The 11,953-nt window shown below is 52.3% G+C and overlaps 1 protein-coding gene across 1 annotated transcript; it reads right to left on the bottom strand.

The window, feature by feature from the left end:
* Window positions 1–7,857: 7,857 nt before the first annotated feature.
* On the bottom strand, window positions 7,858–9,041 carry LOC120688995. The gene is made up of 2 exons (XM_039971347.1): window positions 8,671–9,041; window positions 7,858–8,347 (listed from the first exon to the last, which is right to left on the bottom strand). The coding sequence occupies exons 1-2, from the start codon at window positions 9,039–9,041 to the stop codon at window positions 7,858–7,860; spliced, it is 861 nt and encodes a 286-aa protein (XP_039827281.1).
* Window positions 9,042–11,953: the final 2,912 nt, after the last annotated feature.

The following is an 11,953-nucleotide window of genomic DNA, read 5'->3' as shown; positions in this document are numbered from 1 at the left end:
ATGATGGCTACCCTGAACAACACTGTTCAGGCTCTCCAGCAGGCTCACACTCAGCCTCCGCCTCCTCCACCGTCGCAGCCTCGCGACAGGCGTGCTGAGTTCCTGAGGGGTCACCCGCCGCCGTTTTCTCACACGTCCGACCCTCTTCAGGCTGACGACTGGCTCCGTGCAGTGGAGCGTCAGCTGGACATCGCCCAGTGCGATGATCGTGAGAGAGTTCTGTATGCAGCAGGACAGCTGCGAGGGGCAGCTTTGGACTGGTGGGAGTCTCACCCAGTTCATGACCGTGAGTCTCTCACTTGGCTCCAGTTCAGGGAGCGTTTCCGCAGCCACAACGTCCCCGCGGGCGTTATGAAGATGAAGCAGAAGGAGTTCCTTGCACTGAAGCAGGTAATCTTAAGTATAATCGTTCAGCGTTTTTCTTTTGAGCTAATGCCCCCTTGTTCTATTCTTATGAATCTTGAGTTAATCTTTCGATATCTATCTGTCTTTGTGAATTCAGGGGACTATGTCGGTCACGGAGTATCGTGATCGCTTTCTTCAGCTGGCACGCTACGCCCCTGCCGAGGTTGCGGATGACCGCAAGAAGCAGGAGCACTTCATGGAGGGTCTTGAGGACTACCTCCAGTACGCGCTGCTCAACCTCCGCTTCGACGACTTCAACCATCTGGTTGACAGCGCGCTCAACACTGAGCGCAAGCACCTGGAGATGGAGGACAAGAAGAGGAAGGTTGTCCCCGTTGCTTCCGGCAGCAACACTCGTCCTCGACTCCAGCAGCCCCAGCAGTACCAGTAGCAGTACCGGCCTCCTCAGCAGTACCAGCAGAGGCCACCGCAGCAGTACCCGCCTCGACAGCAGCAGGCAGGTCAGGGCCAGAGGTTACCGGCACCTCCGGCTCGTACTGCTCTACCAGCTCCACCGGCACCGCAGGCTCCACGTCCGGCAGCTCCTACCGGACAGCAGGCTCAGGGACCTCCTCGCACCTGCTTTCACTGCGGCCAGCCGGGGCACTACGCCAACGCTTGCCCCCGGAAGGCACAGGCGGGACAGCAGGGGCGCCCAGCTCAGCCCAGGGCGCCAGCACAGGGCAGGGTGAACCACGTGACGGCCGAGTTAGCGGCCGAGGCTCCCAACGTGGTTATTGGTACGTTCATGGTTAATTCATATCCAGCTACAGTGCTTTTTGATACTGGTGCTACGCATTCCTTCATTACTCAGTCTTTTGTCGAGCATCATGGTATTCATACTAGCACATTAAAGAGGTGCCTGTTAGTATCTTCACCGGGAGGACAGTTGAGGTCTCACACTTACTGCCCGAGAGTCAGTGTTTCTTTGAGGGGAGTAGAGTTCTGTACTGATCTGATGGTGCTAGACACCAAGGGCATTGATGTCATTCTGGGAATGGAGACTCTGGCCAAATGGGGAGTCCGGATAGATTGTGCTCAGAGGACAGTCTTGTTATCATCTTCCAGTGGCCAAGAGGTGGTTATCAGTGCAGTAGAGCCTTCTGGATTTCTTCATCAGGTGGAGGCTAGACCCACGGACGGTATTCGCGTGGTGTCTGAATTCCCGGATGTCTTTCCGGATGATCTGCCAGGTATGCCGCCTAAACGCGCCATTTAGTTTTGTATTGATCTCTTGCCTGGCACAGCTCCTATTGCAAAGCGGCCCTACCGTATGGCACCTATAGGGCATGAAGAAGTCAAGAAGACTATTGATGAGTTGCTAGCCAAGGGCTATATCCGTCGCAGCTTCTCTCCTTGGGCTTTTCCATTATTGCTGGTAGATAAGAAGGATGGCTCGAAGAGGATGTGTGTGGATTATCGGGAGCTGAATGCAGTCACTATCAAGAACAAGCATCCACTGCCCCGTATTGAGGATCTCTTTGATTTGCTTCGAGGTGCTCGTATATTCTCGAAGATTGATCTTTGCTCGGGCTATTTTCAGCTGAGGATCCGTCCTGGGGATATTCCGAAGACGGCATTCACCTGCAAGTACGGGCTATATGAGTATACGGTCATGTCCTTCGGCTTGACTAATGCCCCGGCTTTCTTCATGCATCTGATGAACATGGTCTTCATGGATTATCTGGATGTCTTCGTGGTGATTTTCATTGATGATATTCTGATCTTTTCCAAGACAGAAGAAGAGCATGAGGAGCATCTAAGACTCGTATTGCAGAGATTGAGAGAGCATCAGTTGTATGCCAAGTTCAGCAAGTGCGAGTTCTGGATTGACGAGGTTCCATTCCTCGGTCATGTTATCTCTCAGGGAGGCATTGCTGTTGATCCGAGCAAGGTGAAGGATGTACTTGAGTGGGAGACACCACAGACAGTGAAGGAAGTCAGATCATTCTTGGGCTTAGCTGGATATTATCGGAGGTTCATTGAGAATTTCTCCAAGATCGCGAAGCCTTTGACTTCTTTGCTGGAGAAGAATGTGGCTTTTGTATGGACTGATGAGCGTCAGAGAGCCTTTGATGAGCTGAAGAAAAGGTTGACTACGGCGCCAGTCCTGACTCTGCTAGACCAGACGAAGAGGTTCACGGTGTATTGTGATGCTTCGAAGGATGGTCTTGGGTGTCTTCTGATGCAGGAGGGTAGAGTGATTGCTTATGCTTCACGGCAGTTACGTCGGCATGAGCTGAATTATCCTACTCATGATCTTGAGTTAGCCGCAGTTGTGCATGCTCTGAAGATTTGGAGGCATTACTTGTATGGGCAGCGGTGTGATATCTACACCGATCACAAGAGCCTCAAGTACATTTTCACGCAGAATGAGCTGAATATGCGGCAGAGAAGATGGCTAGAGTTGGTCAAGGATTATGACCTGGAGATTCACTACCATCCGGGCAAGGCCAATGTTGTAGCAGATGCTCTGAGCAGGAGAAGTTATGTCAACATGGCCGTGGCTTTCCAGATGCCTCCAGAGTTATGCGAGGAGTTCGAGCAGTTGAGTCTGGGCTTCTTGCATCATACTTCCAATACAGCATTTGAGGCAGTACCGACTCTAGAGTCAGAGATCAGGCAGCATCAGAAAGATGATGAGAAGCTGCAGGAGATTCGTGAGTTGCTCAGAAAGGGCAAGGCTCCTCATTTCAGAGAGGATGATCAGGGTACCTTGTGGTACAAGAACCGAATCTGTGTGCCAGATGTGAAGGATCTTCGGAAATTGATTCTGAGTGAGGCCCATGATACAGCTTACTCTATCCATCCGGGCAGCACAAAGATGTATTATGATCTGAAGGAACGTTTCTGGTGGTATGGGATGAAGCATTCAGTGGTAGAGTACGTGGCTATTTGTGACACCTGTCAGCGTGTCAAGGCTGAGCATCAGAGGCCAGCAGGTCTATTACAGCCTTTGAAGATTCCAGAGTGGAAATGGGAGGAAATCACTATGGACTTCATTGTTAGATTGCCTCGTACTCAGAAAGGGTACAACTCTATATGGGTAGTAGTGGATCGATTGACGAAGGTTGCTCACTTCATACCAGTGAACACTACTTACTCCGGTGCTAGACTTGCAGAGTTGTACATCTCTCGGATTGTCTGCTTGCATGGTGTGCCCAAGAAGATTATATCTGACAGAGGGTCTCAGTTCACTTCTCGATTCTGGGAGCAGCTCCATGATTCGTTGGATACGAAGCTGCGTTTCAGTACAGCTTATCACCCTCAGACAGATGGGCAGACAGAGAGAACCAACCAAGTGTTGGAGGATATGCTGAGAGCTTGTGCTATTCAGTACGGTACTAGTTGGGATAAGTGCCTGTCTTATGCTGAGTTTTCATATAACAACAGCTACCAGGCCAGTCTGAAGAAGTCACCCTTCGAGGCATTGTATGGCAGAAAGTGCAGAACTCCTCTCTATTGGGATCAGATTGGTGAAAAGTAGCTCTTCGGCCCTGAGATCATAGATGATGCAGAGTAGATGGTTCAGGCTGTGCGAGAAAATCTGAGGATTGCACAGAGCAGACAGAAGAGCTATGCTGATGGCAAACGGAGAGATCTGACCTTCAGTGTCGGTGATTATGTGTATCTGAAGGTGTCTCCGATGAGAGGAATCCGCAGATTTAATGTCAAAGGGAAGTTAGCACCTCGGTATGTGGGGCCATTCAAGGTGCTAGAGCGGAAAGGCGAAGTTGCTTATCGCCTGGAGTTACCTCTCAGCCTCTCAGGAGTTCACGATGTCTTCCATATATCTCAGCTGAAGAGGTGTTTGCGAGTACCCGAGGAGCAGGCACCCCTGGATGGAGTCGATGTGCAGGAAGATCTGACTTATACTGAGCATCCGGTGAAGATTTTGGAGACGTCAGAGAGGGTTACTCGGAACAAGCGCATCAAGATGTGCAGAGTTCAATGGAGTCATCACAGTGAAGCTGAGGCTACATGGGAGCGAGAAGATGAGTTGAAGAAGACCTATCCAGATCTCTTTGCTAGCCAGCCCAGCTAAATCTCGGGGACGAGATTTCTTTAAGGGGGTAGGGTCTGTAACACCCTAATTTAAATTTCGGCATTTATTAATAAATTTAATTGGCTTTATTTAATTTTCTAAGGTTTATTGTGTTTAGTATGGCATTTAATTCAATTTTTGTTCTATAAGTAATTAAAATTTTATCATAGGTTTAAAAATTTGTGTTGCATTCATGCTGGTGCATACTTTTATTTGAGTGTGGTTTGAATTCAAATTCATACTTGAATTCAAACTTTGTTTGAATTAGAAATAGAAAAGGATTAGAAATAGAAAAAGAAATGGAAACCCAAACCCCACACTAACCCGGCCCAAGAACCCAACAACCAGGCCCAAACCAACTCCCTCTCCCTTTCCCGCGCTTGGGCCGACCCAGCCTTTCCTCCTGGCCCAGCCTCTCCCCACCCCGAGCCCTCTCACGAGCGGCCCAGCCTCTCCCCACCCCGGCCCATACGCGCGCGCCAGCACCCAGCCCGCTCGCCCAGCGCAGGCCGCCCGTCTCACACCGGCCAGCACCCCGCGCAGCGGCCCGTCCCGCGCTCAGCATCAGCGCCCAAACCCCAGGCCCACCTGCCAGCGCCCACTCTCACGCGCGCCTACTCCCTGCCATCTGGGCCCGAGGCGTCAGCGCCCGCGCCGCTCGCCCTGTTCCTCTCTCTGACCGGCCGGGCCCGCGCGTCAGAGCCACCCCCTTCCTCCCGCAGCGCCCGCCCGCGTCGAGTTCGCCGGAAATCTCGCGGTGGTTTCCCTGGGCACGCACGCCTAGGTGCCCCGCCACCTTATAAATAGCGCCCCGCGCCCCCCCTGCACTCTCACCCCACGCCAAAGGCCACCGCAAACCCTAGCGCCGCCGCCTTGCCCAGAACAGAGCCCCTGCCACCAGTGAGAGACTCCGCCCGGTCGATTCCGCGCCGCCAGTCTTCCTCGGGTCTCGATGACCCCTCCCCTTGTTTCGCAGCACAAATCTGAAGCTGCCCGTGGGGATCCAGGAGTCCCGGGGACCCCTACGGCGCCACCTCCCCGAGAACCGCCGGTGCGCCGCCGCTCGTCACCGACGCCGTCGTCTCTGCACGCCTTCACAGCTCAATTCGAGCCTAGGTGAGCACCACACCGACCTGCTTTCTCTTTTTGCACCCATGGTTTGGCACAAACACGGCCCGAACGCACGCGCCGGCGAAGCCTCGCCGCGCCGAGCCGCCACCACCCTTGACCTCCCCGCTCTAGGCCTCTCAGAACCCCAACAACCCCATAGGAAGTTTACGCGTGCCACTAGCTTCCTCCCAGGCCAAGCGGCACCCCGTTTCGAGCCCTGGACCGCCAGTTTCGCCTTCTCCGGCGCTGCGCCGCCGCGGAAGCACGCCGCCGGCGACCTACCGCCGCCGCTCGCGCGCCCAACCCCCCTGCGCCGTCCGATCCGGATTCAACGCGCCAGATTAGATCCAAGCCCGAGCCATCCTGAGCCGCTAGATCGCGATCCAACGGCCCATATCCAAAGATACCGGTTTGGCTTGGTAAAATTGTTAAAGAGACCCTCGGTTTACTAGATATCAACCCGCAGTCCTAGCGCGTTGAAAAATAATTATATCCAGATCCAGTTTTTAACACTTTAGCCCCTGAGCTTTGTAGTTTTTGAACCCGCGATCCAGACCTGTCCTTTTTGCGAGTTAGACCCCAGGAATAAGGGTTAATTACGTCTAGGCCCTCGGTTTTAGCAGAAAACCCCCTGGAACTTCAGTTTTCTTACAAATAAGCCCCTAGAACTTGTTTTTAGCCCAGAAAATGCGTTTTAGCTCCGTTTTTAGCGTTCTTTATGTCCACGCGATCGTTGTAATGAGTAGAACAGTTTAGACTTAGTTTTCTTGCTGTTTTAATTGTATTGATGTACTGTTTCTTAGCTTTTGTTAGTGTTTGCTCGTATGCTTATTTTCGTGCATTGTTTTGGCCATGTGTTCGTGAGTAGATGTTGATCCATCTGAGGAGCCCCAGTACCAGTACCACGAGCAGCCGTCTTCCGAGCACTTTGAGCAGTAGCAGGAGCAGTACGAGGAAGGCAAGTATAACATGAACAACCTATCACTTTTAAATACATTTTCATGCTGCATTTAATACTGTATGCCTATACGGTTTTCCTAGCCACTTTATATCCTTTATATATCCTTGGGTTGCATTATGGTTAGTTGTGCTAGGTTGCTGCGCTATAGCACACTTTTGTCCTTTTTAATTAAATTGATTAATGGTTTACTTGAACATAATTCTGAGAGTGGCCCTCTGTGTGGATGAGTGGCTCACGTCTCGTTAAAAGATGTTTTTGTAGAAACATGGTTTAGGGGGCCAGCATGGTGCTTAGTGCTTGGTTGGCCACTCTCCATAAGGACCGGTTCATAGAGCGACAACCTGGGACAACAGCGCTGCCACAAGGCTAGAATGGGATAGACTTGGCGTAATAATTAGATCTTTTTGGTTTGGAGTAACTTACCTGCGGGGCAAGAGTAGTAAGCTTCAATGGTCCCTGCTCCTCCGGCTGGTCTGTGCTTGGTTTGCGTACCTGTGCTTGTACCCCCGTGAGGTGGGCCCCATCGTCGCTGACCTATCTCTCGCGGTTACGCCTTACCAACGAGATTCTTTGTAACGGCCTCGTAGTGAGTCGCTAGTCATCTCACCTAAGGAAGTGTGATGAACCCCTGGCGTAGCTCACGACTTGTGGGTAAAGATGTGCAACCTCTGCAGAGTGTAAAACTGGTATACTAGCCGTGCTCACGGTTATGAGCGGCCCAGATCCTCCTTTTGATTAGTGGAGTTATCTCCTTCCGACGAGGGAGGTGCTTCTCGGGGTTACCTTGGTGGCTTGGTTTTGGTATGGTTCTCAGTAGTTTCATATTTAATTCTGATTAATTACTATGTAACTGGGTTAATGGTAATTCATCAACTCGTAGTAAATAGCTTTAATAAAATTTTGCCAAGATTAAAAGCTAATGCAGTTGAGTCAGCCAACCTTAGAGCCTCATAGTTTGTGTTATACTTGTTGAGTACAAGTTGTGTACTCACTCTTGCCTCTTCTCTACTTTTTCCTCTTGGTTAAGCTACTGCTGCTCAGTTCCTGCCGACACGAGGGAGTTCGCCCAGCGCTACCAGGACTACGAGGACTTCTAGGTGTTCGTCTCCCAGTCGACGTCCCTGTGGCGCCCTGCTTCAGCTTCGGAGAGCTTTATTCGTATTTTTGTTCTTCGCTTCCGTTGTATCAGACATCTTGTCATTATTGTAATAAATAACATTCGTATTCGCTTTATTATGTCTTTTTACGTGATATGTGCTATGATATATTGTTCATTCTGTTGTATATACGTGTGACTTGATCCTGGCACGTATATGATTGCTCGGTTTATGCTCTTTTATAAACCGGGTGTTACATCGTCGTAGTTCTGGATGCGCGGAGCACCAAAAGCTATGTCTGATGGCAAGACTGCTTTAGAACTGTACACCATGAAGAATGGCGAGTAGCCGGTAGCCCGACTTTTCTGTGTACGGAGTCCCCGGACTACTCCAGGTAGTTCTTGGAGCCACTTTGCACCGTATTTTTCGATCGGGTCGAAAATTCTGGCCTTGAGCCCCAGGAGGATCAAGCCGTTGGCTCTTTCGACTTGGCCATTGCACCTGGGGTGCGCCACGGAGACGTAGTAGACGTCGATGCAGTTTTTTTGGCAGTAGTACCAGAACTCAGAACCCGTGAATGAGGTGCCCAGGTTGGTAATGATCCGATTCGGCACTCCGAACCGGTGTGATATCTCCTCAATGAACTCAGCTGCCATAGCTGCTGTAGTGGCCGTCACGGGCTTGACTTCAATCCACTTAGTGAACTTGTCGATCACCACAAATATGTGGCTGAACCCACCAACGGCCGTCTTTAAGGGTCCCACAGAGTCGAGTCCCCAGCAAGCGAATGGCTAGGAAGGCTGTATAGTCCGTAGGGCCTGAGCCAGGATGTGCTGCTGCTTGGAAAAGAACTGGCACCCGGGACATCGCCTGACGATGTTCCGGGCATCGGCCAGGGCCGTGGGCCTGCAGAAGCCTGATCGGAAGGCTTTCCCCACGAGGGTGGAGGCGCCCGCGTGGTTGCCACAGATACCCGAGTTGATATCGCTAAGGAGTCGGATTCCTTCATCCTGTGTGACGCATTTGCACAGGTTCCTGAGGATGCCGAGTGCCTGAACAACTCGGTTCCTATGACAACATAGTTGCTGGATCGGCGTGCAAGCTTCTCGTGCTCCTTTCCTTTTGGGTAGATTTTGTTGTTCTTGATGAAGTCAATAATCGGGGAGCGCCAGTCGGTGTCGAGAGTCAGAACCTGCTGCCCTATGGTCGGGACCAAGTCTAGCTTAGTGGGAGGTTCCTCTTCAAGCTTGACTGTAGGGCTGTTGAGTGCTTGAACGAACACGCCGGATGGTACGATGGATCGCTTGGATCCGAGCTTGGACAGAACGTCTGCTGCCACATTATCGTCCCTGGGGTCGTGGTGGAACTCCAGGCCATAGAATTTGGCCTCAAGCTCCCTGATCTCCCTGCAATAGGCATCCATCTTCTCCTTGGTGAACTCCTAGTCTTTGTTGACTTGTTGTATGACAACTTTGGAGTCACCATAAGCCAATAGACACTTGATGCCGAGCGTGACAGCGATCCGGAGACCGTGAATGAGAGCTTCATACTTGGTAGTGTTGTTGGTAGCCTTGAAAAGTAACTGGAGGACGTATTTGAGTTGTTCACCTTTGGGAGAGATGAAGAGGACTCCAGCGCCAGCTCCATCACAGTTGAGGGCGCCGTCAAAGTACATGATCCAGTGCTCGGACTTGGTGTCTGGTGGAGGATCTTGGATCTCGGTCCATTCAGCGATGAAATCGGCCAAGGCCTGGGACTTGATCGTAGAGCATGGCGTAAACTCAATCGTGAAGGCGCTGAGTTCTACTGACCATTTGACAACTCGGCCATTGGCATCCCAGTTGTGTAGGATGTCGCCGAGTGGATAGGAGGAGGCCACCTTGATCTTTTGGGCCTGGAAGTAGTGATGAAGCTTCCTTGACATGACGAGGATGGCGTATAGTAGTTTCTGCACCTGGGGTTAGCCATATGCAGACAAGCACGAGCCTTGATGATCTCGGGGGTCTCCTGGAGGCCCTCGAGCACCTGGAACGCCACGGCGAGGTTAGCCAATGGTGTGGCGAAGACGTCTTGGCAATTGTAGTCGAGGACGAAGTTGGCGTCAAGGTTGTGGGGTCGGATCGGTGAGCGCTGGTTCCTAGGGTTGCGGCGGTCGGCATCCTGTGTCTCGTGCTCAAACCGACGGTCTACACCGTCATTGCGCCTCATGTCGGTGTAGACCTCATTGCGGTGGAGTCGTTGCGCCCTCTCTTCGTCGGTCTCATTTTGACAAGTGTCGGAGTCGTCGGAGACGATGAAAATCCGGCGATGCTCCGTCGCCGATGAGCGGTTGGGTGGGAGGGTGAATGAAGCATCTTGGAAGCCGTGTTCCACTCCCAAAGCCGAGTCAGATCGGATCTAACCTAGGGTGACCGAATCCAGGAGTCACACTCGGATCCGGTCTGAGTATGTTGTGGCAGCGTAGTGGAGTCCGAAGGGGACCCGATCCGAGTCGTTGCAGTGTCGAAGCGCGTGCTCACTGAGTTGGATGCACTCGACGATGGATCTGCTGATTTGATCTATCTGGGAGATAAGATCGTCAACAGATCCAGCAGGGCGACGGGTCGCCCTAGAAGGAGTGATTGTCACGTAGTCCGCCTCGGGTTCAGGAACTCGAGGTGTGACAGGTCTCGGGGTGTCCAGATCGGATCTGGTCCTTGTGGAGGCGCTGCCGAGTCCGCAGAGGACTCGGTCAGGATCATCTCGGTGTTGAAGCACGAGTTCGCCGAGTAGGATGCACTCGGCGATAGATCTGCCAACATGATCTATCTAGAGAAGTAGATCATCAGCAGATTCAGCAGGGCGACGGGTCGCCCTGGTTGGCGTGGTCGTCACGTTGAGGTTCTCGGATTCGGGAATCCGAGAGGTGATGAAAGTCTTTAAAGGGGTCAGATCGGATCTAACCCCAGTGAAGACGTTGCCCTCAACGGTCGAGGGGCTGGAGGTTGGGTTCCTGGGAACCGCGGCCTCTGGGAAGCTTTCGAAGGTGAAGGAGAAGCCGACTGTCGCCTTCATATGGGCGGTGACTCTGGCGGAGAAGACGACGCCGGTGTTGGCTGCCATTGAACTCAACGTATGAGTCCTGAGTCCCCTACCTAGCGCGCCAACTGTCGGATTGTTATTCTAGCCAGTCCACCAGGGGTGTACCCGGCAATAGAGTTTCAGGATGGGGATCTCAGGACCAAGAGCTCGATGGTAACACGAAGACGCATGGACTTAGACAGGTTCGGGCCACAATTTACGAAATACCCTACGTCCTGTGTTCGGGGTTGTATTAGGATGTGGAATGCTATGAAAAAGGAACTCCCTATGGGTCTTCCCATGCCTCCTTTATATAGACTAGGAGCCGTAGGGTACAAGGAAGGTATGCTCGGGTTGTTTTACAAGGAAGGAGGTCGGTTAAGATCCCTAGATATCCGGGCTTCTAGTTAGAGCCTCTCATCCTGATCTACTGAAGATCCTTTCGGTGCACACCTGAGTCCCTGCTTGCCGAGAAGTTGTAGCCGAGTCACCGAGCAGAGTAGTCACACGGGTTCGGGGACCCCACTCGGTAGGGAGGTACATAGATCTACCTCCCGTTAGAAACCATTTTAGAAATATCCAAAACCTACTCGGCCATTGGCATGCCGGTTGTGTAGGATGTCGCCGAGTGGATAGGAGGAGGCCACCTTGATCTTGTGGGCCTGGAAGTAGTGACGAAGCTTCCTTGAATGTTGAGGATGGCGTACAGCAGTTTCTGCCCCTTGGGGTAGCCACATGCAGACGAGCACAAGCCTTGATGATCTCGGGGGTCTCTTGGAGGCCCTCGAGCACCTGGAACACTGCGGCGAGGTTAGCCAATGGTGTGGCGAAGATGTCTTGGGCATTGTAATCGAGGACAAAGTCAGCGTCAAGGTTGCAGGGTCGGATCGGTGAGCACCGGTTCCTAGGGTTGCGGTGGTCGGCGTCCTGCATCTCGTGCTCGGACCGACGAATTGCCGCGTCGTTGCACCTCATCTCAGTGCGGACCTCATTGCGGTGGAGTCGTTGCACCCTCTCTTAGTCGGTCTCGTTTTGATGAGTGTCGGAGTCGTCGGAGACGATGAAAATCTAGCGATGCTCCGTCGCCGATGAGCGGTTGGGTGGAAGGGTGAACGAAGCGTCTTGGAAGCCAAGTTTCGCTCCCAAAGCCGAGTCAGATCGGATCTGACCTAGGGTGACCGAATCCAAGAGTCACACTCGGATCTGGTCCGAGTACGTTGTGGCAGCGTTGAAGAGTCTTAAGGGGACCCGATCCGAGTTGTTGTAGTGTCGAAG

Source organism: Panicum virgatum, chromosome 9N (assembly GCF_016808335.1).
Source record: "Panicum virgatum strain AP13 chromosome 9N, P.virgatum_v5, whole genome shotgun sequence".
NCBI classification, from domain to species: domain Eukaryota; kingdom Viridiplantae; phylum Streptophyta; class Magnoliopsida; order Poales; family Poaceae; genus Panicum; species Panicum virgatum.
Note: the sequence above shows the minus strand (reverse complement) of the source record. Positions and strands in the feature narration are given on the sequence as shown.

Excerpts from the sequence above, each read along its gene's own strand:
- LOC120688995 (XM_039971347.1), bottom strand. The coding sequence starts at position 9,041 with ATGGATGCCTATTGCAGGGAGATCAGGGAGCTTGAGGCCAAATTCTAT. Across the intron at positions 8,348-8,670 it reads ATAGGAACCGAGTTGTTCAG|CCACATATTTGTGGTGATCG; the intron begins GCACTCGGCATC and ends TGGTGGGTTCAG.